The sequence below is a fragment of the Carcharhinus amblyrhynchos genome, chromosome 3 (genome assembly GCF_965287045.1).
Source record: "Carcharhinus amblyrhynchos chromosome 3, sCarAmb.v2.hapA, whole genome shotgun sequence".
Classification (NCBI taxonomy): domain Eukaryota; kingdom Metazoa; phylum Chordata; class Chondrichthyes; order Carcharhiniformes; family Carcharhinidae; genus Carcharhinus; species Carcharhinus amblyrhynchos.
Genome location: NC_137326.1, coordinates 100,282,505 through 100,307,993, shown reverse-complemented (window position 1 = coordinate 100,307,993; position 25,489 = coordinate 100,282,505). Strand labels below are relative to the sequence as shown.

Here is a 25,489-nt window from a genome sequence, read left to right as displayed (position 1 = left end):
GGAACAATAAATTTAGTGATTAGTTAAGTATGGTGAAAAACCTTTCCTAAATATGTAAAAGCAAAGACTGAATAACAAAATCAGAATTTGAAGAATAAATAAAATAATATATATCTGGCCTAGAACTCTTTATTACCCAGCTTTCTTCATATATTTGTAATTGTGTTGCCATTGAAAATGATGAAATATTTGAAATTACTTTTTAAACTAGTGTAAACTTAAGACAAAAACTCCAGGAGAGAAACAGTTTGTGAATCTAGAGGGACTAAACTGTTGGCTCTTTGAAGGTCTTGACTTCAAATCTTGACACAAGCTACATTTTTCTCCTATTGGCTACTTGTTTCGAGGCTCCCAACTCCAGGGCCTGAGCACAGAGGTCAGTGCTGACACTCCAGTGCAGTACTGGGGGAATGTTGCATTGTTGAAGGTGCTGTTTTTTGGATGAGGCATGAAAATGGAGGCCCCACCTCCCTGTTCAGATTAATGTAAAAGATCCCATGACATTATTTCAACAAAGACTAGGGGAGTTATCCATAGCATCCTGGCCTATATTTATCCCACAACAAGCTACACAAAACTAGTGATCTGGCCATTATCACATCACTTTATGGGAGCTTACTGTGCACACATTGACTGCTGCATTTCCTACATTACAATAGTGACTACAGTTCAAAGGTACTCCACTGGCTCTAAAGCATCTTGAGATGTCCAGTGGGATGGAAAAGCACTAAATGAGTGCAAGTTTTTCTTTTTTATTTGTTTTAAATGTGCTAGCTAATGATGGAACAAAATTTATCAGATTTCCTTCTGAGCTCAATGAGACTGGATACATTTGATCCACGCATCGCGAGACACTGCAAGTAAAAGACATCAAGTGGATAGGTTTTTCATGCAAGACCTCATTTTACTGTCTTTCCACACTTCACTCTACCGGCATTAGAGAGCACAGAAAATAAATTATATAAATAATAGATGCATTTCATATTATTTTATGAAATGCCCACTGCACAATTAGCTACTTAATGGGGTATCAGTGTATGCTAAAGTGTATTATGTACTTCAGCCACACAACAATTTGAAATGCCGTTTGTAAAGCTGAGTTTTCTGGCTTTAGTTCATTCGGTTTTCATCAATTTAGAAAATTCATTTGTTGCTCCATGGAATCATACACCCTGCTACAATTATACATATTGGCATCTGGTTTTTAATCAAATAATGTCCCATGATTGCACTACACAGGTGTGGGTGATGATTGAGCAGAGAAGCAATTGCAGAATTATCCAATTATTGTATAATTATACAGGCACAGAAGAAGATGCGCAACTGATCTTTAGATACATCATTGCTAAATATTTTAATTATTTAACAATCTAATTCAATCAAAGTTATAAAAAGTTGTAAAAAGACTTAAATGAGCAAACACCAGTCCTCTAACAAGCCAGCATACTTTTAAATACATTTCCCAGTGAGGGAAATCAAATCTGTAAAAGTTGTGAATGTGCCATGTTAATAGCAGAGCATACCTGAAGGTGAAAATCATAGAATCTCTACAGTGCAGAAGGAGGCCATTCAGCCCATTGAATCTGCACCGACTCTCCGAAACAGCACCTTATCCAGCCCAAATAACCGCCCTATCCCTTGTGCATTTATCATGTCTAATCAACCTAACCTAACCACATCTTGGGACACTAATGGGTAATTTAGCATGGCCAATCCACCTAACCTGCACATCCTAGGACTGGGGAGGAAACTGGAGCACTCGGAGGAAACCATCGCAGACATGGGGCGAACATGCAACTCCACACAGTCACCCAAGGCTGGAATTAAACCCAGGTCCCTGGCACTCTGAGGTAGCACTGCTAATCACTGTGCCACCATGCCACCCTTATTTACTTACTTATTTGATTGCTTCTTAGCCTTTTGGCTACGATCAAATGAGATCAGGTATAATGCCTGTTCTTGCCAGCTTGAATCTAGTGCATCTCTTGTGGGGACCATGAATTGGATTCAAGTTGAATTTGGATTGCTGTTTGGAGTGAGCAGATAGATGGATTAAGGGATGGCCCTGTTGATTCTGCACATTGGCTTAGTAACTCTGAGAAAGGGATAAAATTTAAATAGGACATTTCTCTGTTTTTGCTAATTAATATTGAAACCACTTAAGACCAATGAGGAATATTTTGTGAAATGCTAAAGTTCATTTGAAAAAAATCTTTAAAATGAAGAATACTGAATGTGTGATTCTCATATGCGCTGCTCTTGGCACTAGTTAAATAATTTGCTACATTTTTCCATTTAGAAAAGTATCTAATACTTAGAGATATTGATGCTGTTTCATTTACTTCCTTTAGATTCTCTAATGTTTCTTATGGGACCCCATATCTGAAATTCTCGACACAAGCTCTCTTGACCTATATACAGCTTTGTTTTTACTTAAGCAGCAATTCTGTCACTTTTCAGACAGAGGCATGTGCTAATTTGTACAATACTTGGGATGGAACCGCAAATGAAATCTCAACATGTATTGGCTCATTTTGACATGTATGTGAGGAGCAAAATTCCACAACTTGTCTCCTGAATGTGAATACACATCCCCTTTATACTGTGGTTGCACTTGCCAATTAAATCCCTTAAGAGGTGGATTTAACTTTGGGGTAACATTTTAAATATAAGTTGCACAAAGATCCTTCTGATGAAATATAGTCCAAAATATCAGGGTGGAACAATAGCGTTAAAGGTAATTGTTGTCCTTCCATTAATTCTAATAGGGTTAGACAGGGTAGACTCAGAAAGAATGTTCCCAATGGTGGGGGACTCCAGAACTGGGGGGGTCATAGTTTGAGGATAAGGGGTATACCCTTTAGAACTTAGGTGAGGAGAAATTTCTTCACCCAGAGGATGGTGAATGTGTGGAATTCATTACCGTAGAATTAGTTGAGGCCAAAATGTTACCTGATTTCAAGAAGAAATTAGACATAGCTCTTGGGGCTCAATGGATCAAGGAATATGGGGCAAAGGGGGGATCAGAATATCAAATTTGATCAGCAGCCATGATCAAAATGAATGGAGGAACGGGCTCGTGGAGCTGAATGGTCCACAACCGCTTCATGCTTCTATGTTTCTATTTAACTGTAAAGAAGGTCTGTAAACAATATTTGGGATGAAACCTGATCCTTCTTCATGAAAAGAGAGACAATCTTCCTTCTTTGTGTTTCTATCCTTAATCAGATATCTTCCAATGGAAGTAGAACCAGATTGAGAACATTGAGATTAATATTTTCTAACAGCTGTTATGGATTAGGAACAATACTATGACTGACTGATTTTAGCTTCCACGATTAGCATGACAAAACCCTTGATGATTTTATTACAAAATACATTAACCACATTATTATCTATGAACCTGAATATTTAATTTTTAATATAGGTAAGTGCATGTGTTGTATGAAATAATAATTGATTGTACTTGAATACAATCTATCCATAGTGATCAATATAGCTCTTCATGAAGAGAATGCCTTTTATTCCCATGAGTGATTAGATAGCTGTATCAATATTGAGTTTTGCTTTATTCTCTCGAATCATAATAACTTGCATACTCCACATATATTTATCTTATTCCAAATGTTGTCTCTGAATATCTTTTTATTGTAATCATTAATCAACTATTGGATCTCCCATGATATTGTTGTGGTGCCAGGAGCAGGAGTTCAGTATCAGTATTTGGGAAATCAGCTGATCCAATATAGTTGGGTCCAATATTCATAGAATCATAGAATCCCTACAGTGCGGAAGGAGGCCACTCAGCTCATTGAATCTGCACTGACCACAATCCCACCCAGCCCCAATCCCCGTAGTCCCATGTGTTTACTCTGCTAGTCCCCCTGACACTAAGTGGCAATTTAGCACGGCCAATCAACCTGACCCACAGACCTTTCGACTTTGGGAGGAAACCAGAGCAACCAGAAGAAACATACGCAGACACAGGGAGAATGTGCAACCTCCACACAGACAGTGACCCAAGCTGGGAATCGAACCCAAGTCCCTGGCACTGTGAGGCAGCAGTGTTAACCACAGTACCACCGTGCTGCCCCAGAGAGAATTTTCAGTGAGAATTTTAAAATATTCTTTCATGGGATGTGGGCATCCCTGACTGCGCAAGCATTTATTTCCCAGTCTTAATTGCCCTTTCAAGGTGGCGGTGAACCACTACCTTGGACTGTTACAGTCCATCTGCTTTCAGTTTTCTGCAGCTGAGTGGCTTGTTAGGCTACTTCAGAGGGCAATATGTCAACAAAAATGCTGTAGGGCCAGCCTTCCATGTAGGCCAGACCAGAAAAGATTTCCTTGCCTAAAGGCCATTAGTGAACCAAATGAGTTTTTACAACAATCGATGATAATTTAATGGTCATCATTACTGAGACAGCTTTCAATTTCAGATTTATTATTTAGTTGAATTTAAATTCTACCAGTTGTCATTATGAGATTTGGCCCTGTGCCCCCACTACATTAGGTTATGATTTATGGACCACCAGCCTAGCAACATTCGCTCATCTTATTTTCATATATTTCGTGCACCAGATGTAGACACTTCAGGGGAAGATAGAAAATCTGCCAGGAGAAATTTCTGTTTTTGGTTTTGAAGATTAGTTGTTGTTGACCACGTGACAGGTAATCATGGGCTACGTGGTAAGTATGGACTAATCAGCAAAGATACACTAACTTATTTTCTTATTTCACAAACTTTTCATTGCCAGCCAGAAAGGTAAACAGTTGGACGTTTATTTATTTTGTTCATATTATAGTTAGGACTATTCTCTGAGGAAAATGGAGATGGCGTGGCCCAAATGACATGTTGATAATGGTGTCACCATTATCAGTTCCTTACTAGGTAATGCAAAATCTGCTTTATCATACCTTCAGACACCACAGTGCCTACTTGAACAATCCAACCCAGGCACTATCCCTTAGCATTCTGATTTCTCGCTAACCTTCTCCATGAGGCCCCTGATTCACTCCCACTCATGCCTCCACACTTCACACTTGCTCATCTCCGGGCTTTTGTGGCCCCAAGGCCTCTGATCTCTCCTGATGCCCTCTCCCTCTCTCCATTTCCACACTGCCCCTGGACCTCTGTTCTTAACTAAGACCTTCAACCTCCATGGCCTCCAATTTAGAGGAATCAGATGTTCTCCTACGGGGCTGCTCGGAGTCAGTGGACTGGTCAATATTTAAAAATTCTGTGATCAGCCTGAACGGGTACTCCACTACAGTAACTGACTTCATTAGTAAGTGTGTAGAAGACTGTGTGCCAAAGAAGCAAATCTGTATGTCCCCCAACTGGAAATGACAAATGAACAGGGAAATCCACTGCTTGCTGACGTCCAGGTCTGAGGCGCTCAAGTCAGGTGACACTGATCTATACAAGAAAGCCAGATACAATCTAAGGAGATCCATCAAAGATGCCAAAAGACAGTACTGGACCAAGCTAGAGTCCCAGGCTAGCCACACTGACCTCTGCTGACTATGGCAAGGTCTGCAAGACATAACAAGCTACAAGATGAAGGCATGAAATATCACAAGCTCCAATGCACCCCTCCCTGATGAGCTCAATGCATTCTATGCAAATTTTGAGCAAGAGATTAGCGAGAGAATGCCCTCCACCTTGGAAGCCCTGGATGAACCTTGCAAATGTCAGAGCAGCTTTTTCGAAAGTCAACCCGTTTGAAAGCGACTGACCCAGATGGGGTACCCAGATGTGCACTCAGACCTTGCATGGATCAGCTGGCAGGGGTTTTCGCAGACATCTTCAATCTCTTTTTGCAACAATCTGCTTATCTGCTCCAAGAAGATGACCATCATCCTGGTACCTAAGAAAAACCAAGCAGCCTGCCTTAACTATCGGATGGTGGTTCTGACATCCACCATTATGAAGTGTTTCGAAAGGCTAGTCATGGTGCGAATCAATTCCAGCCTCCTGAATTAACTGGATTCACCAAAGTTTGCCTATCACCTCAGTAGGTCCACAGAAGCCATCTCCCTGGCCCTGCATTCAACCCTGGAACACCTAGAAAACAAAATCACCTATGTCAAACTCTTATGTGTTGACTACAGCTCAGCCTTCAACACCATTATTCCCACGAACTCATCTCCAAACTCAATGGCCTGGGCCTCGGCACCTCCCTCTGTGACTGGATCCTGAACTTCCGAGCCCATAGACCATAATCAGTAAGGATAGGCAACAACATCCCCTCCATGATCATCCTCAACACCGGTGCCCCACAAGGCTATGTTCTCAGCCCCCTAATATACTCCTTATACATCTATGACTGTGTGGTCAAATTCCCCTCTAATTCAATTTTCAAGTTTGCTGACAACACCACCGTAGTGGGTCAGATCTCAAACAATGACAAGACAGTGTACAGGAATGAGAGAGAATCTGGTGAACTGGTGCAGTAGAAATCATCTCTCCCTCATTATCAGGAAAACAAAGGAGATTGTCATCGACTTCAGGAAGTGTAGAGGAGAACATGCCCCTGTCTACATCAATGAGAATGAAGTAGAAAGGTTTGAGAGCTTCAAGGTTTCAGGTACCCAGATCACCAAAACTTGTCCTGATCCCCCCACGCTGACATTATAGTTAAGAAATCCCACCAATGCCTCTACTTTCTCAGAAGACGAAATAAATTTGGCATGTCAACTATGACTCTGATCAACTTTTACAAATGCACCATACAAACCATTCTTTCTGGTTGTATTGCCAGATGATACCTGCTGTGCCCAAATGGCAAGGAACTACAAAAGGCCGTGAATATAGCCCAACCCATCATGCAAACCAGCTTCCCATTCATTTACTCTGTTTACACTTACTGCTGCATCAGCAAAGCAGCCAGCAAAATTAAGGACTGCACGCGAGAGGTGGACATTCTCTCTTCCACCTTCTTCCATCGGGAAAAAGATATAAAAGTCTGAGGTCATGTATCAACCAACCCAAGAAGAGCTTCTTCCCTGCTGCTATCAGACTTTTGAAAAGGCTTACCTTGCATTGTTGATCTTTCTCTACGCCCTAGCTATCTAGCTATGACTGTAAAATTACATCCCACACTCTTCCTTCTGTATGAATGGTACGTTTTGTCTGTATACCACGCAAGAAACAATACTTTTCACTATATGTTAATACATGTAACAGTAATAAATCAAATCAAATCATTCTCCCAAGCCTCTGATCCCAACCTTTCTCACATACAGATCTCCAACTGCTAATCTTTTCCCCACACCTTCAACACTCCACTCTCGCATTAGGCCTAGGATGAGAACAGCCCCACCCTGGACCCTGGGAGTCCCTCAGAGACTGGCAACCCTAACAAGATTGATCCACCAAGCACCGCACCCTCAACTTAGTTTCTCCCATCCTGGGGCATGGACTTAGCAGATCCTGCAGTTGCCTCTGGACTGTTTTACATCTGACTGGAACCCAAGCCCGTCAATCAGGCTGGTTTCTAGGAGAGGAATGAATTAATGATGTAAGAAAACATGAGGGAGCCTTGCCCTCTGGGTTCTTCATTCTTTACTGACCTCCCCCGCTCACTCCCTTCCTCCCTCTGCCCCCAATGTATCAGATGGTTAAATGCAGCCCTGTGTACTTCACACAGCATTTAAAAAGATTATTACACTTCCCCTCTTTAAAGGAAACAAGGTCAGTTTTGTACTCTTCACAGCTCTCACTTTGATATTTGTTTGTCTCTCTCACACTTGTCTTCACAATGTATATTCTTTCTTTAGCAGACAAATTTCATAATTATAGAATGAAACCATGTTAACTATCTTGATAATTTTTTAATGTGTTGTTGGAACAAATGAATCTACATTTCGAGTTTACAATAGGCCTATGACTAATTGAAAATAAAAACTTCTAAAAAATAGAACTGAATGTTGTTTACCTGAAATCCCAAAGATATTTTCTTTTGATTTGAACATAATTTGAGATCCCAGGACCAATCTAAATGACCTCATGATTGTAATAGAGGTGATTCTCAGGGGAAAACATATTACAGATAATTATTTGCAGTGATAATAAGAGGAGGTTGTTAAATAGCTATATATATGGAGGGAGTCACTGTGCTACAGGTATCACTTCTTGCTAAAATGAGTTTCTGTTTGAAGTTATGTTTTCTGTTGTTTTCTTGTGAGTTTTCAAGATTTGAAGCTGCTCCGTCAAGCTGTAAACTTCCTGAACGTACAGCCAGTGGGGTGCTTCAGGATGGTGATATCATTATCGGAGGAGTGTTTCCCCTTCATGACACTACTGAGGTATCCAATGTGCCCTTCACATCTGAGCCAGGCTACAGAATGTGCAAAGACCAGTAAGTGCAAAATAAATTGGTATTTTCTTGCAGCTGAAATATGTTCCTCCGTTCATTAAACAATAGATTCTGATAAATGTACAACTCATTTGCTAAGAAATATTATTCGTGAATCAGGATATGTTTGCCTTCAGACCTCCTCATCTCAGCATGGGTGGCAGCTGGCTGGTTAAGAGGCACCAGCAAGGGTACTGGCAAGCGTGGCAGTGACAGGAGCAGAGCACAACTGCTGCCCGTAGAGAGGGCACTAGGGTTCCGATCCACTGCCACCCATGGGGTGGTGTATTGGCAGTTCTCAGAGCTGGAGCACCGAGATCCGTATCCATGATGGCAGCCATTACTGGGTGGGAGTAGTCTGAGACTGAGTACCCGCAGTCAGGGATCTCATGACCTTTGTCTGAGCACTGTGTGACTGGAACATCAGCAGGACTACACTGGGCTGCAGTGGAAGCTGTGACAGTGAATATTGTGCACTTCTTCAGGGGTTGGTCTGGCTGTCAGACCACAGAATTCTTCATCATTTCCATGGTGGAAAGGAAGGATTCCCTGTGAGATGCCCAGTGCCACAGGGGATCCAGACTCCTCTGTGTTCCTAGTCAGGGACAACTGTCTATCTGACAATGTCCCAAGCATCTGAATGTGCATGTCCAACATAAAAGCTCTCATCTGAGAGTCATGCTGCAGAACCTATGTGCAACCATGTCCCTCTGATTACAGCCCTCTCATGTCTGATGATTCATCATGTGCAGATACCAAATCTAAACTGGCCTCCAAGTTTGTGCACTGCCAGTATCTGAGCTGATGGCTGCAAGCAGTAGGCTGAATGATGGTGCTTCTTCCTCAGAGCTCAATTCCTCCTCTCCCCTGCCCTTTCACTTGCAGCTGCAGTAACTGAGCTGATAGCAGTTTTTGGCTCTCTGAAAACACAAAAGCATAAGGGGAAGGAGGGGTGAGAGACGGGTCAGGAGAAAACACATCAATAGTTACTTCATCTACAATTTCAAGTTCGTGGTACTTTTCAGGATGAAGGTGAGAAATGAGTTGGAGAAGCAACAACTATTCATCATGCAAGTTGGCCTTGACAGCAGGGGGTGCCACTGGCTTCATTACATTGGTGCCCATGCTCAGGATCATCTGATCAAGGGTGCTTAAAGAATAAATTCTTGCTGGTTTTCTGTCCATCATCTTCCTGACCCACCTGTTGTGAACCACCTTCTTCTGCAAGACAGAGGCCAGAATGTCAGTGACTGTGTGTGAGTATGTTTGGGTAATGTGTCAACTATAGCAGAATATCTGGAGACAGTGAGAAGTATATGTGTGACTGGAAGTTGCTTGTGGAGGATATGCAGTATAACAATGTTAGGGGTAAGTTCTGAGTGTCAGGATGTGTGATGAGGTATGTTGCATTGAGCAATGTAAAAGGTGTGATGTGTCTAAGATGTGACATGCAGATGAATGCACTCATCTTGACCATCTGAGTGAACTCATTCAACTGGTAGTTCTGCCAGGTTCATGGTACCAGGCTCTAGGCATTAACAATCTTTATCAGGGTTAGTCTGACTGGCTTCCTGCTTCCTGTTGGAAACCTGGACTTTCCTGTCTCCCTCAGAAATAAAGAGTTTGCCAAACGCTTATCTATGAAGGTTGGACATTTCAATTTCTGACAGGTTGAAAATAGATATTAATTTCTAACAAAAGCATAAGCATATTTGACACTTCGGGCAGTGTTCCAACCAGGCCCACCACTGGGATCATCTAGTCCTGCTGAAAGTCAATGGATCTCTGCCTGGGCTATTGCACCTGTTTTTGTTTCCGATTCCAGCATCTATAGTATTTTGCCTATTATTGTTATATACCTTCTGTTAGCCTGCAATCCACTCTTGTTGTCTCTTTGCCACTTATATTTCTTTTTCACTTCTTACGTGTACATTTTATAGTCTTATTCTTCCTATATTTCCAGGCTGATTTCTGTTATATGGCACCTGTCACTTCTTCTTCCAGCTCTCCAGCCTTTCTGTCACCCTGAGAGATCTGACTTTGGTTTTCCTCTCTTTCCCCCTTACAAGAATGTACTTACACATTACCTCAACTATTTTCTCTTTAAAAGCTACCAATTGCTCCATTACATTTCTAACTGACAGACTTTGACTCCAATTTACCCTGGCCAAATCGCTCCTCAATTCACTTAAATTGAGCTCCCCCCAGATAAATGTTTTCATGCTCAAGTTTTAATTTTAATAATTATTGTCAATTATGATTACTGCTAATTTCTATTTTCAAGCTTCAATATTAGGACTCATCGATGGATGCAAGGAATGATCTTCGCAATTGATGAAATAAATAAAAACCCAGCACTCTTGCCAAACACAACGCTGGGTTATGCCATCTACGATACATGCTACAATATTCCTACAGCTATTGAGGATGCCTTTGCTATTATATCTGGACAACAGAAATTCATACCAAATTACCGATGCCAATTAAATTCTTCCTTAGCTGCTGTAGTAGGTGCCTCAACTTCAACAATCTCAATCGCAATGGCAACCATACTAGGGACCTATCGTTTCCCTCAGGTGAGAAATTGTTTTCATGGGAGAATCATATTTAAGTAAAGGGAATGTGCTTCAAAAATGTGATACCTTAAAATAGATACTCTGATCAAAACTGCAGCTGCTTTGATTTTATATTGTTACGTATAAAAAATAAATAATTCAAAAGTAACTTTTCCCATTGATTGACCTATCCAAAAACAAAGAGAAGTAAGAACTGAGGCTGTGGGTGGGAGATGATAACGATTTCTATGGTTAACATATTACGATGATCAACTGCTCACCAAATAATTCCTTATGTGATTTGTTTTATATTCTGTTTTATAATCTTCCTGTGAAGTGCATTAAGACCTTTAATTACATTAAAAGCTTTAAGTTAGAAACAAAATTTATTCCACTTTTTAACTTCCAAAATATCTATTAATGTTTCATTTGTATTCCAGTTGAAACATGAAAGCAGCACAGGTTTGGAGATGAGATTTTAACAAGTCCTTTCATAAAGCAAATACATAAAAATAACTGAATTCAGACTGCAGATTCCAAAGTCAAATCTTAAAAAGAAACAAAAGGAAATTCCTTTAGTTTTATTCTAACTTTGTAGCCAGTGTATTAGAAGAAATAAGTTCCTGATAATTAAAGCAGAACATATATATAATATGTTTTTGATTTTCAGAATTAATTTATTTTAATGCCTGTGCATTGGAAGATTCACCTCCTAGTGATTTATTTGTGAGAGCACCTGCATGGTCTTTGAAAGCTTAATGAATTGGTGGAGTGGGTGGCGAGTTTGTGTCCAATTTAAGCCAGTAAAATGGGCGTGTGTAGCCCTAGTATTTCACTGGGGACAGTAGATACTTATCCATTCTCAACCAATATAAAAAAGTAATGTACTTACATTTACTAGATTATATAAGAACAGTGATCATGGGGTAACATCCATCTTTTATAATTTAGGGATGGAACTGTGCTGACATGTATTATCAAGTTTGTTCTTTAACATTAAAATCATCAGAATTTTATCTCAGACACTCAGAGATTTAAGCTACAGCATCTCTGGGAAGGATCAAGCGGTGGAAGCTGCTGCAACTCTGAAATTCATCTTAAAAATTCTAATTTCCGTTCACAGAATGGGTGTGATCCCATTCCAAAACTCAGTAGAGCATGTAGTGCTCAGTTTTCCAGGTCAATACAATGCTCAAGACAAGGTGGCATGGTGGCACAGTGATTAGCCCTGTTGCCTCACAGTGCCAGGGACCCAGGTTAAATTCCAGCCTCAGGTCACTGTCTGTACAGAATTTGCACATTCTTCTCGTGTCTGTGTGGTTCACTCTGGGTGCTCTGGTTTCCTCCCGCGCTCAAAAGATGTGCAGGTTAGGTGGATTGCCTATGCAAAAGTGTCCCTTAGTGTCAGGAGGATTGGCAGGGTAAATACTTGGGGTTATGGGATAGGGCCTAGGTGGGGTAGTTGTCAGTTCAATGAGCCGAAGTGGCCTCCTTCTGTACTGTAGAGGTTCTAAGGGGCCAGAAATAGAGGAGCACAGATATCTCATATATCTCTGAAACTAGTCAGCAAAAATCCCAAATTACCATCCCCACCAATAACTTGTTAGAATGATATGTCTGAGTGAGTTACATTGTTTTGTGTCTCCCTGTTATGAGAGAACATTATGAGCAATTCATCAATTTTTCCACTAAAAAGTAGTATTAAGTATTCATTTGAGCAGGTTTTTCCACTCCAAATATAAGACAATAAAATGCTGAGTGCATTAACTTTTAGTGTGGGGAGTCTTCCACTGGGGATTGAACACAGTCCTATGGGTTACCTAATAAAAATATGACCCACTGCCAAATTCATATGTGGCAATAAAAGGTAGTGTATGTTTCCACAGCACAAATGTTTTTGCGGACTTGTGTGAGTTTTAAGCTGAAATGCACATTGTCTGGAATCATTTAGTAAATGAAAGCAATTTAAAGCCACACTAAAATTCCACAAGTCAAGAGCTGTGTCATGTTAAGAATAAGATCTGTCTTTACAAATGCTATTATTAATTATCTACATTTGATGGTTTTTCACAGATCAGTTATTTTTCATCTATCCCACGTCTCAGTGATAAAGAAGAGTTCCCATCCTTTTTTCGCACGATGCCAAGTGATATGTTTCAGTCCAAGGTCTTTGTCCTGCTGGTGAAACATTTTGGTTGGAAATGGGTGGGGATATTAGCAGATGATATTGAATATGGCAGACAAGCAGCTGAGATCTTTAAAGAAGAAGTAGAACGTCTTGGAGTGTGCATTGCCTTTTCTGAGGCAATTCCGATTGACAAATCTAGAGAAAAGTATCTTCAAGTCGTTAACGTAATAAAAATGTCATCTGCAAAGGTTATAGTTGCTTTTTCTTGTGACACTAACATAGTCCCTTTGCTGGAAGAGATCGTTAGACAAAACATAACGAACAGAACCTGGCTAGCAAGTGAAGGTTGGAGTACATCAGGTCCGCTATTTATTATAAAAAAGGAACACACCAAATACTGGACAGGAACTATGGGGCTTACACTCCCATTATGTAACATTGAAGGACTCCAGGAATTTCTCTTTGAGATGCATCCACTTAAAGCTCCTCATGACATTTTTATACCTGAACTCTGGGAAGAAGTGTTTAGTTGCTCGTGGTCGGATTTAACACAGAAAGAAATTAAACTGCAATCAAATGTGAGTCAGTCTGCTCCAAAGAAAAAATGTACTGGGATGGAAGATATGAGGGCGGCTAATCACTCCTACACGGATGACAGTAATTTGCGAATCTCATGCAATGTGAACAATGCAGTACACGCGGTCGCTTATGCCCTGCACGATTTGCAGTCCTGTGAAAAGGGGAAAGGACCTTTCGAAAATGGAACCTGTGCAAATGCCCATGATTTTGAACCTTGGCAGGTCAGTTCAGATGGGGTCCTGTAATGGTCTCTGATATCACTTTCACTTATAGTTTCATCAGTTACAGTTGTAAAGCCTTGCTGTCAGATTTTAAACTTTGTAGGTGAGAAATTGGTCTGCATCGCACCCATTATGTGAATGGAAATGAGAATTTGGAAAATAAATTTTGGGGTGGGGTTGGTGTGCTGTGAGTGCGGGAGGAGAGGGAAGGGATGCTTCCATCATATGATCCCTCCCAGAGATGTTTTAGCTTCAATTTCTGAGTGTCTAGGGTGCTCACCTGAACTGCTGCTTCACGTTGGATTTGGTAAACAGGGCCCTAACATTTGTTTGAGGACCCCAGTCCCCAACTCAGTGCACATGCTGTGCCCAGTTTTCCAGGTCTAATGCAATGGTCAAGAGGCCAGAATGAGAGAAACACAGCTATCTCAGAGGATGGTAGGGCTGGAGGAGATCAGTGAGACTGGGAAGGGTGAGGCTACGGTGTGGCTTGAACACAGGAATGAAAATTCTAAAATCAAGGTGTTGCTTAACTGGGAACCAGTGGAGATAAGCAAGAACAGAGGTGATGGATGAATGGGACTTGATATGAGTTAGGATACAGGCAGCATAATTTGGTCAACCTCAAATTTATGGAGAGTAGAATGTGGGAACCTGGCTAAGAGCACATTGGAATAGTCACGGCTGGAGGTAGCAAAGGCATGGTTGAAGCTTCCAGCAGCAGAAGAGCTAAGCTGGAGAATGAAGTCGGGTGATATGACAGAGGTGGAAATTGGTAGTCTTAGTGACAAGCTATGGGGTTGAAAACACATTTTGGGATCAAATACAACAATTGTTGTAAACAGTCTGGCTCAGCTTCAGACACTTGCCAGAGACAGGAATGAGTCATAGGGTGAACGGAGTGGAATTTGTGGTGGGAACTGAGAACAATAGCTTCAGTCTTCCCAGAATTTATTTGGAAGAAATTTCTACTTAAGTTTTTCCTGAGCGTCCACTTATCCCTGGCCTTCTATTTTGCTGATGTGGAGATGCCGGCATTGGATTGGCATAAACACAGCAAGAAGTCTCACAACACCAGGTTAGAGTCCAACAGGTTTATTTGGTAGCAAATGCCACTAGCTTTCGGAGCTCTGCTCCTTCTTCAGGTGAGTGGGAGATCTGTTCACAAACAGGGCATATAAAGACACAAACTCAATTTACAGAATAATGATTGGAATGCAAGTCTTTACACTTAATCAAGAATTAAAGGTACAGACAATGTGAATGGAGAGAGCATTAATCACAGGTTATAGAGATGTGTATTGTCCCCAGACAATACTCATCGCTGTCTGGAGACAATATACACCTCTTTAACCCGTGCTTAATGCTCTCCCCACTCACATTGTCTGTAACTTTAAGACTTGACTAGCTGTAAAGACTCGCATTCCAATCATTATTCTGTAAATTGAGTTTGTGTCTTTATATGCCCTGTTTGTGAATAGATCTCCCACTCACCTGATGAAGGAGCAGCGCTCCGAAAGCTAGTGGTGTTTGCTATGAAATAAACCTGTTGGACTTTAACCTGGTGTTGTGAGACTTCTTACTTCTATTTTGCTGCATTCCCTCTTAAACAGTATAAAATCCATTATATTTTTGCCTCTCTTTAACACTGAAGAAGAGTCACATGGACTCAAAACGTTAATTCTCTTTCTCTCTCCACAGATGCTACCGGACTTGCTGAGTTTTCACAGCATTTTCTGTTTACATTTCAGGTTTCATAGAATCATAGAATCCCTACTGTGCAGAAGGCAGCCATTTGGCTCATTGAGTCTGTACCGACCACAATCCCACCCAGGCCCTATTCCCTAAACCCCACACTTACCCTGCTTATCCCCCTGAACTAGGGTCAATTTAGCATGGCCAATACACCTAACCCGCACATATTTGGACTGCATCTGTGGTATTTTGTTTCCTTATTTGTTGTAGTACTTAGAGGGGCTGTAGGAACCTGTCAACAAAAAGGCAATTTTTAAAAACTTACATTTCCAGGGAGTGAGGAGAAACAGAAGTGCACCTCAGCAGCATCATGGGCCAAGTCATTTCAGCTTCACTCCCTTACCATATTATCCCCATCCCAGGATCTAAAGAACAGGCAAATTGTGAAATTGTTGTCTGCAGCTTGCCAGTTTATAGCCTGTGAAAGTAGTGTTCCTCTACCCAGTTTATCTATAAATGAAGTCTATGAACATGGGTCCAAGGGCAGTGGCAGGTTCTCCACAGTACTTGCTCACTTATTTGGTAGTCTTGTATTCCTTTTAAGGAAACATAATTTCAAGAGAATTTCATGAGGGGACACCCATTGCAGTGCTATCTGTAAGGTTTAGGCAAAAATATCACTATTTACCTTAACAATCTCAACATCTAAATGAGAATGAAAGTTAAACAATTGGGTCTAATTTATCCTTGCAATCTTTAGGCAGGATACTTCTGTCAAAAGCATGGTAGATAATTTAAATTGACACCTGAGTGAAGCAGTAATATTCTGGCACAAGCACTGGGTAATTGTATAAAGGATGCAAAAGCATCATAGGCCAAATAAGTAGGAACGGCAGATTTCACTGATGGCAAAAAACACCAACAGAAAATTACATGGAATGAGAAACTGGAGTAATAGCTTTCAAATCTGGTTTTTAGTTAGGTTTTTGCTGCGTTTATGCAAAATCAGTTGACAAAAATACTTTTCTGACTTCTAAATAAGTTTTATTGACAGAGAGTTGCTGACATAAAGCAGGTTCATTTAAAAGAACACTGACGTTCCACAAAACAGTTTATGTGGAAAATGACTGCCTATGGGGTTTAAAAAAGAATCGAAATCAGCTAGCACAGGAATTCAACCCTGTATCCTTTTAATAAAGTATCTTTTATTCGTGTCACATGTAAGCTTACATTAACACCGCAATGAAGTGACTTCAAAAATCCCCTAGTTGAACACTTCGATACCTGTTCAGGCACACTGAGGGGGAATTTAGCACGGTCAATGCATCTAACGAGCACGTCTTTTGGACTGTGGGAGGAAACCGGAGCATCCAGAGGAAACCCACGCAGACACAGGGAGAACGTGCAGATTCCAGAGACAGTGACCCAAGCCAGGAATTGAACATAGGTCCCTGGCGCTGTGAGGCAGCAGTGCCACCGTGCCACCCATTATTTGATATTAGCAGTAAATATTTTATAAATAATTACCTGCTTGGAGCAGAGCTAATTGATATTTTAAATGTCAGATATACTCATATTGGTTAAAATTCTGTGTTATGTGATTGGGTTTAAAAATGTAATTCAATTTATATTTGCCTTATAGCTTCTGCATTACATGAGAAAAGTCGGGTTCATCGACCAATCAGGAAATGAACGATATTTTGATGAAAATGGCGATGTTTCAGCTGTATATGACATAATAAACTGGCAAGTAACTTCTGATGGTGTAATTAAATTTGTGAAAGTGGGATGTTATGATGCTAGAGCACCTCCAGGACAGGAAATTACCATCAGGGAAGAGGATCTCATTTGGAATGCAGGAGAATTAGAGGTATGTTTATTTACAAGAGCCTGGGTTTTGCAATAGTTATCATGATTGCAATAAGTGTCATGATGGAACTGTTAGCATTTTTCAACATTACCCATCTAGGACTGACAGCAACTTCCAGGGTCCACATATGCACAGTTAAATACAGAAATCCAGAAGTTGCTCCACCAATCCTATGCTTTTCCACATGGTGCGCTGTTGAAGAATCCCTTGATTGCAATCAGATAGAACTCATTGAACTGGGCCAGAATTCTCTGGCTGTTCACACCCCATGATGTTGCCAGTGCTCAGCCAAATCTCCATTCACCGCAGTAGGATCGGAGAATCTGGCACCTGATAAGAACTTAGCTTTCTTTTATTAATTCATGGAACATGGGCATTGCTAGCTAGACCTGTATTTGTTGCCCATCTCTAATTGCCCTTGGAAAGGTGACATTGAGCTGCTTTCATAAAATGCGGCAGGCCATGTGATGTTGCAGTGCACAGGAAGGAAATTCCATGATTTTGACCTATTGGCAGTGAAGGAATGGCAAAATATTTCCAAGTCAGGATGGTGAGATGCTTAGAGAGGACTTTCCAGGAGGTGGTGCTCCCATGCATCTGCTGCTCCTGTCTTAGATAATAGTAGTAATGGGTTTCGAAAGTGCTGTTGAAGGAGTCTTGCTTAGTTCTGGCAATGCATCTTGCAGATGGTACACACTGCTGTTACTGAGTGTTAGAGGTGGAGGGAGTGAATGTTCATGAATGATGTACCAATAAGGCAGGTTGTTTTGCCCTGGATGTCATCCAGCTTCTTAAGTGTTGTTGGAGCTGCACTCATCCTGGCAAATGGAGAGTATTCCATCACACCCCTGACTTGTAGATGGTGAACATGATTTGGGGAGTCATGAGGTGAGTTACTCAGTGCAGGATTCCTAATCTCTGACCTGTTCTTATAGCTACAGTATTTATATGGCTATCCCAGTTCAGTTGCTGGTAACCCTCAGGGTGTTGAGAGTAGGGATTCAGCAAAGGTAGTGACATTGAATATCAGGGGGTAATGGCCAGATCCTCTCTTGTTTGAGATGGTCATTGCTTGGTACTTGTGTGGTGCAGATGTTACTTGCCACTTAGCAGCCTGAGCCTGGATACTGCCCTACTCTTGATGCATTTGGGCATGGACTGCTTCAGTATGTAAGGAGTTGTGAATTGTTCTGAATATTGTTGTCTCATCCAGTAAACATCCCATTTCTGATCTTACAATGGAGGGAAGAGTATTGATGAAGAGCTGAAAATGACTGGGCCTAGAACCTGAGGAACTCCTACAGTGATGTCCCGGAACTGCGATGATTGACCTCCAACAACCACAACCATTATCCTTTGTGCTAGGCATGACTCCAACCAGTGAAGATTTTTCTCCTGATTCTCTTTGACTTTAGTTTTGCTAGCACTGTTTGATGTTACATTTGGTCAGAGGCAGCCTTGATGTCAAGGACAATCACATTCATCTCACTTCACCTCTGGCATTCAGCTATTTATTCATGTTTGAACTCAAGGTTGTGATGAGGTTAGGAGCTGAGTGGCCCTTAGAATCCAAACTGAGTGTCAGTGAACAGGTTATTGCTAGTCAAGTGTTGCTAGGAAGCACTGTTAATGCCCCCTTCCACCACTTTGCTGATGATCGATACGCTATTTGTCTCAATGCAAAATATCCCTGACAAAGTCACACCTTGTAGAGTGAGGCTGTAACTAAGTTTTGAACTGTATTCTAAGTTCAAAATTACCTCTCTAACCCTAGAAAACCAAGTTTATGGGGGCAACCTTACTGGCCCATCACGCTGGTCGATTGGCGTGGTGAGCTGGTAAGATCCTGATAGAGGCGGAAAACTGGGTTCATGCCCAGTTTCTGATTATAATATTTAAACTCTGATTTAAATATTATTAGTGAGCCTGGGACCCGATAGGGGAGATGATTGGTATGGGGGGGGGGGGTGCGGGGGGTGGTGTGGACAATGGCAGAGTGACAATCTCCCAATGCACTATTTTGTTGCACGTGTGCTCTGATCTCTCAATGTACTACGTATGCTTGTACATAGTGCACGGAGAAATCAGAGCACACGTGTAGTAGTGCCCTCTAGACGTCAGCAGCCTGCTTCCCACCGTGAATAGACTCCATCCATCCCTCCACTGACACACTTTGTCTAATCTTTTTCTCTAAGCATCGTAAGATTTGATTTTTTTTCTCACTCTGAAAAAATGGATCTGAAACTCTCCCATTGTCATGCTTATTTGGCACTTAGAATATATTTGGTAAGATTACCCCCCTATATTTGTGGAATAGAGTCATCAAGTCATTGAGGTTTAGAGCATGGAAACAAGCCCTTCAGCCCAACTTATCCATGCCACCTTTTTTTTTAAACCCCGAAGCTAGTCCTAATTGCCCGCATTTGGCCCATATCCTTCTATATCCATCTTACCCATGTAACTGTCTAAATGCTTTTTAAAATACAAGATTGTACCTGCCTTTACTACTACATCTGGCAGCTTGTTCCAAACACTCACCACCCTCTGTGTGAAAAAAATTGCCCCTCTGGACACTTTTGAATCTCTCTCCTGTCACCTTAAATCTATGCCCTCTAGTTTTAGACTCCCCTATCTTTGGGAAAAGATATTGACTATCTAGCTGATCTATGCCCCTCATTATTTTATAGACCTCTATAAGATCATCCCTCAACCTCTACGCTCCAGAGAAAAAAGTCCCAGTCTATGCAGCCTCTCCTCAAACCATCAAGTCATAGTAGTACCTTAGTAAATCTTTTCTGCACTCTTTCTAGTTTAATAATATCATATATGATAAATGTATAATAAAGACAATCACATATTTAAATAAAAATAATACTTCAGCTTCAAAGTTAATCCTATATGTATGTCCCTGATATTTATTTCGCTTTCTGCGAAATCCAATAAACAGTGAATGATATCAGTGAATTTTACTTCCTGGTTTGTTGTCTGGGAGAATGCTTCAACATGAATGGCTGCTTACCCTGTTTGATAAAACCATTGTTGTTAGATGTTTGGAGATCCCTTTGATGTGGCCCAGATTCAAACTGAGATTGGAAAAGGAGAAATGCCCAGCGTACAGGTCCATAGTTCTTTGCAGGTAGTTTTCTTTGAGGTTGCCGGCGATCACCATCACTCCGCGGCTGCCTGAGAAATCCAGGCTAATGTTTAACTTGAACTTCACGTTCCTTCCAATCTAGCATTAAATTGATGAAACAGATCACTGAGATAAGTTTCTTATAAATTTGAAAAATGATCAAAATGTTCAAAATCAGTAATTTTCCATGTACCCACTTAATGGTCTTCAAAAGAGGTAAATGTATTATAGATTATAGATGGCCATGCTTCCAAATCAGCACAAATGCATTAAGACCTTGAGTTTTATTGCAACTGACATTTTTAACAAGTAGCTAGCTGAAAATGATGATTATTTGCTCACTTTGCTGACCAAGGTTGGCAAGTTCGCAAATGGACCAAGGATCCATTCGATTGGGTCTACATCCATTTGCATTATGTGCACAATTTTGCTCCTGATATTCTATATATGCACGTGGAATGTCACAATACTATTCAAATGCTAGAAATATAACCTCCATCATTTCTGACAAAGGAACTCTGGATACTAAAGAAACTTATTTGCCTCTGGGATTCAAAACTGTGGATGTCAGAAGGATCACTTGAAATTTAAAGACTCAAAAATTTAATGCAACCACTTGGAGAACAATCATTAATATGTGAGTGGGTGCCTTCTTAAAATAAGTTGCAAACTTTCAGTTCATTGAATCCCTACTGTGCAGAAGGAGGCCATTTGGCCCATTGAGTCTACAATGACAACAATCCCACCAAGGTCCTTACCCCTGTAACCCACATATTTATCCCACTAATCCCTCTAACCCATGCATCCCAAGACACTAAGGGGCAATTAAGCATGGCCAATGTATCTAGCCCGCACATCTTTGGACTGCGGGAGGAAACTGGAGCACCCAGAGGAAACCCACGCTGACACAAGGAGAATGTGCAAACTTGACACAGATAGCGACCCAAGTCGGGAATTAAACTTAGGTCTCTGGAGCTTTGAGGCAGCAATGCTAACCACTGCGCCACTGCGCCGCCCTTCTTTAAAGCATAGCTGTCCTTCAAGCTTACCATTACTGCCAATTGCCACACCCCTCAGTCATACTGTCCAGCAGAGGTTAAGAAGGCTATTGAAATTACTTAAATGAAACTGACCTTGGAATATCAGCTGGGTTCAGGGCTATGTCAATATATTTTGCCTCTGTGTGTCAATGATAAAATCAGGAAATGTGAGATGTGCCAAGCTATTGGGTGAGATTCTCTGGCCTCCCTGTGGCGTATTTCTCAGCAGTGGGAAGCAGTCTGCTGTTGGCTGGCAGTGGGATTTTCTGGTTTTCCCCCCGCTCCGCTGTCAGTGGGAATTCCCATTGAATTCTCTCCCACTGCCAGGAAATCCACGGTGGGAGTGGGCTGTTGATGGGATCAGAAGACCCCATTGGCCTGAATAGCTGGAAGATTTTTCTTTTATGATATCAGAGGCAAAATATATTGATATAATTTGGGACCAACATTTTGGCAGTTTGTGTGGAAATTATATGAAAATAGGGCTACTAAAAGCAGCCCAACCAGGGTCTGTGGTAGCATTAAAATAGAGCTTTTCTTTATATTTGCGTCTGTGCAAAGTAAATTCAATGAGATCCTAGATGAAATTGCACATTAACAGTGTAGAAATCAAGATTAATTTTGGCCAACACATTATTTTAGCATAATTTCATTGTGTGATATTGTTTTTTTTTGGCTTGCTAAGGTTCCTCGTTCTGTATGTAGTGAAAACTGCCACCCAGGTACTCGGAAAAGAGTTCAGCAAGGACAGCCAATTTGTTGTTTCGATTGCGTTCCTTGTGCCGCTGGAGAGATATCAGATGGAACAGGTAAACTTATATATAATGAAAATGCATTTTGATGATGTCCACATTATGTCGGCGATGTGCTGAGCAGTATAGACTTTGCTTGCGCCTGAAGAACACAGACGATATTGGAATGGAACTGGGGCATCAACAAAAACCATTTCTATGGGTCTTTGAGTTTCTAATACTGATCTAAGGAGAGGTACCAAGGGCAGCACGGTGGCACCATGGTTAGCACTGCTGCCTCACAGCATCAGGGGGCTGGGTTCAATTCTGGCCCAGGTCACTATCTGTGTGGGGTTTGCACATTCTCCCCTGTCTGCGTGGATTCCCTCCGGGTGCTCTGGTTTCCTCCCACAGTCCAAAGATGTGTGGGTTAGGTTGATTGGCCATGCTAAATTGCCCCTTCATGTCAGGGGGACAAGAAGTGTAAATACGGAGGGTTAAGGGCCTGGGTGGGACTGTTGTCAATGTATGCTTGATGGGCTGATTGGCTTCCTTCTACACTGGAGGCATTCTATGGTTCTATACTTCTAATCAATGAGTGAGAGAAGATAACATCCTAATGGGCCCTATCCTGCTATTCTCCCTACAGTAGCCATACCACAATGGTCACAGCTGGAACCATTTTACCTTCACAAAGATGGCCAGGTAGTTGTGGCCTTTCTACTTTAATTTCTGAAAAAGAGACGGATAAGCAAAGCTTTTTGTCTTACACTCAACAAGACACTTGCTGGAATATCAAATGTAAAGGGAACATTAATCTGCTAACAACCACAAAGAGTTCATCAAACTTATCAAGAAATAACAAACAGCCTCAATATGGTGGCAACAAAGGAATAAAAACCCTAGAACATCACTAAAATGCAGAGAGATACAAGAATGCTGGAAGACTGAGCAAAATTCAACTAGTTATTTAATGCATGTAAACGTGATTTATTATTTTATGAGGATAAGTTAGATAAAAGTTAATTAAAATGTAAGTAAGTTTCAGCTTTAAAGGACAGAACTCAACTTATAGCTTTTAGCAATGAAAACCAGATGAAGAGAAGTCTTTAATAAAGCCTTAGGAAATATAAAAGAGAGCAGTTTCTGATTCGCAATGATCGTAAATTAGCAGTTAGCAATATTAACATGAAGCAACTTCATCCATTAGTAAATTCAAGTACCCTTTCTGACTAATAGCTTATTCTGTAATATTTGAAGTTACTCCATAATAGAATTGAAAGTACATTAGGGTGCTCAGGATATTATGTGCATAGGGCAGTGTGTAATCAAGATGATGGGTGTCTCTACTGCAGGCTGGGAAGCTGGCAAAAGCCCCTCACTGCCACTTTCAGGAAGGCCTGCCTGCCAATCAGGCACTGAGGGTTTTTGAACAAGGGATACCCCTCAATCTGGAAGCTCACGAGCAAGCTTGCAGGATTTGCTTTGCAGACTTACCCCCTGGCAAATGCTTTGCCCAACTGGTTTAATATCAGTGGCAGCAGGATGAGGCCATTAATGAGCATTAATTGTTTAAGATCTCAGTTGGCAATGGGGCATGAAGGCTTCTAGAAGGCTTCAGGGGGCCAGAGGTAGGAAAGAGGTGAGACCTTCACCATCCCTTGCCAGATTAAAGGTCCACAGCATTAAATCCTGCTGAAAATGCCAATGCTATTCAAAAGTAAAAGTTAAAGTTTATTTATTAATAAGAAGTAGGCTTACATTCACACTGCAATGAAGGTACTGTGAAAATCCTGTAGTTGCTACACTCCAGCGCCTGTTCAGGTACACTGAGGGAGAATTTAGCATGACCAATTCACCTAACCTGTACATATTTGGACTGTGGGAAGAAACCGGAGCCCCCAGAGGAAACTCACACAGACATGTGGAGAATATACAAACTTCACACAGACAGTGACTAAGCCAGGAATCAAACCCAGGTCCCTGGCGCTGAGAGGCAGCAGTGATAACTACTGTGCCACCATGCCACCCGATGTTAAGGTGGTGTTAAACAGAAATTTTATTGGAATTTTTGGCACAGTGGCAATATGGCAACATATTGAATGCTAAAAATGATAAGGAGATTGGGGTCAATGTGTGTATTCCCATTCAGTGGAGTTTATTTGATTTCTGATTCTATGGAGAGTGTTTGTCAATTCAGTAATTCCTTTTAAAGGCTGCTGCTAAAATGACGAATAATTTTCAAATTATTTGAAATAGTCAAATGTTTCCTTTTGTTTGACAGAATGTTTTCAGTGTCCTGAAGATTACTGGTCAAATGAAAAGAAGGATAAGTGTGTACCAAAGGAAGTGGAATTCCTATCTTTTCATGAACCACTGGGGAACGTTTTAATATTTTTTTCAATATTAGGGATCACTATTTCTGTAGCTATTATTGTGATATTTGTAAAGTTCATGAACACACCCATTATACGAGGTAATAACTATGAACTTAGTTTCCTCCTGCTATTTTCTTTAATATTTTGTTTTTTGACTTCTCTTGTATTTATTGGTAAGCCTTCGGTTGAAATGTGTGTCCTCCGCCAAATAGGATTTGGAACTAGTTTTTCCTTGTGCCTCTCATGCATCCTTGTTAAAACAATTGTGGTAGTACTGGCTTTTACAATGACAACACCAAATCAAAATGTGTTAAAACGCTTTCGGCCCATGCATCATCGTATGATTATTGCAGCTATAGTGCTCATACAAATAAATATCTGTACTGGGCTTTTGTTATCATCACCACCTTCTGTGAAGAAAAACACAATGGCTGTAGTTGGAAAAATTATTCTAGAATGCAACAAAAGGTCTAAACAAGCTCTATTTGGGATTTTGGGATATGTTGGGATCTTAGCTCTTCTCTGCTTTATTTTGGCATTCCTGGCCCGAAAACTGCCGAACAATTTCAATGAAGCCAAATTCATCACTTTTAGCCTGCTAATCTTTTTTGCAGTATGGATATCCTTCCTTCCAGCTTATTTCAGTAGTGAAGGAAAATATTTAACAGCAATAGAAGTATTTGCTGTCCTGTCTTCAAGCTTTGGCCTTCTTGCTTGTATTTTCTTCCCGAAATGTTACGTTATTTTGTTGAGACCTGAGTTGAACACGAAACGTGGTATGATGGGTCGTGCACCTTGA

At 41.0% G+C, this 25,489-nt stretch overlaps 1 protein-coding gene across 1 annotated transcript; it reads left to right on the top strand.

Annotated features, from left to right (window-relative positions):
* The first annotated feature begins 4,677 nt into the window (after positions 1-4,677).
* On the top strand, positions 4,678-25,489 carry LOC145341234 (vomeronasal type-2 receptor 1-like). The gene is made up of 7 exons (XM_080186159.1): positions 4,678-4,689; positions 8,191-8,363; positions 10,645-10,936; positions 12,989-13,843; positions 17,181-17,408; positions 22,267-22,390; positions 24,597-25,489. The coding sequence occupies exons 1-7, from the start codon at positions 4,678-4,680 to the stop codon at positions 25,487-25,489; spliced, it is 2,577 nt and encodes an 858-aa protein (XP_080042285.1).

Bases quoted from the DNA above. Each gene is read 5' to 3' on its own strand.
- LOC145341234 (XM_080186159.1), top strand. The intron at 10,937-12,988 runs GTGAGAAATTGT...GGTTTTTCACAG, and splicing joins GGACCTATCGTTTCCCTCAG to ATCAGTTATTTTTCATCTAT. The intron at 22,391-24,596 runs GTAAACTTATAT...TTTGTTTGACAG, and splicing joins AGAGATATCAGATGGAACAG to AATGTTTTCAGTGTCCTGAA.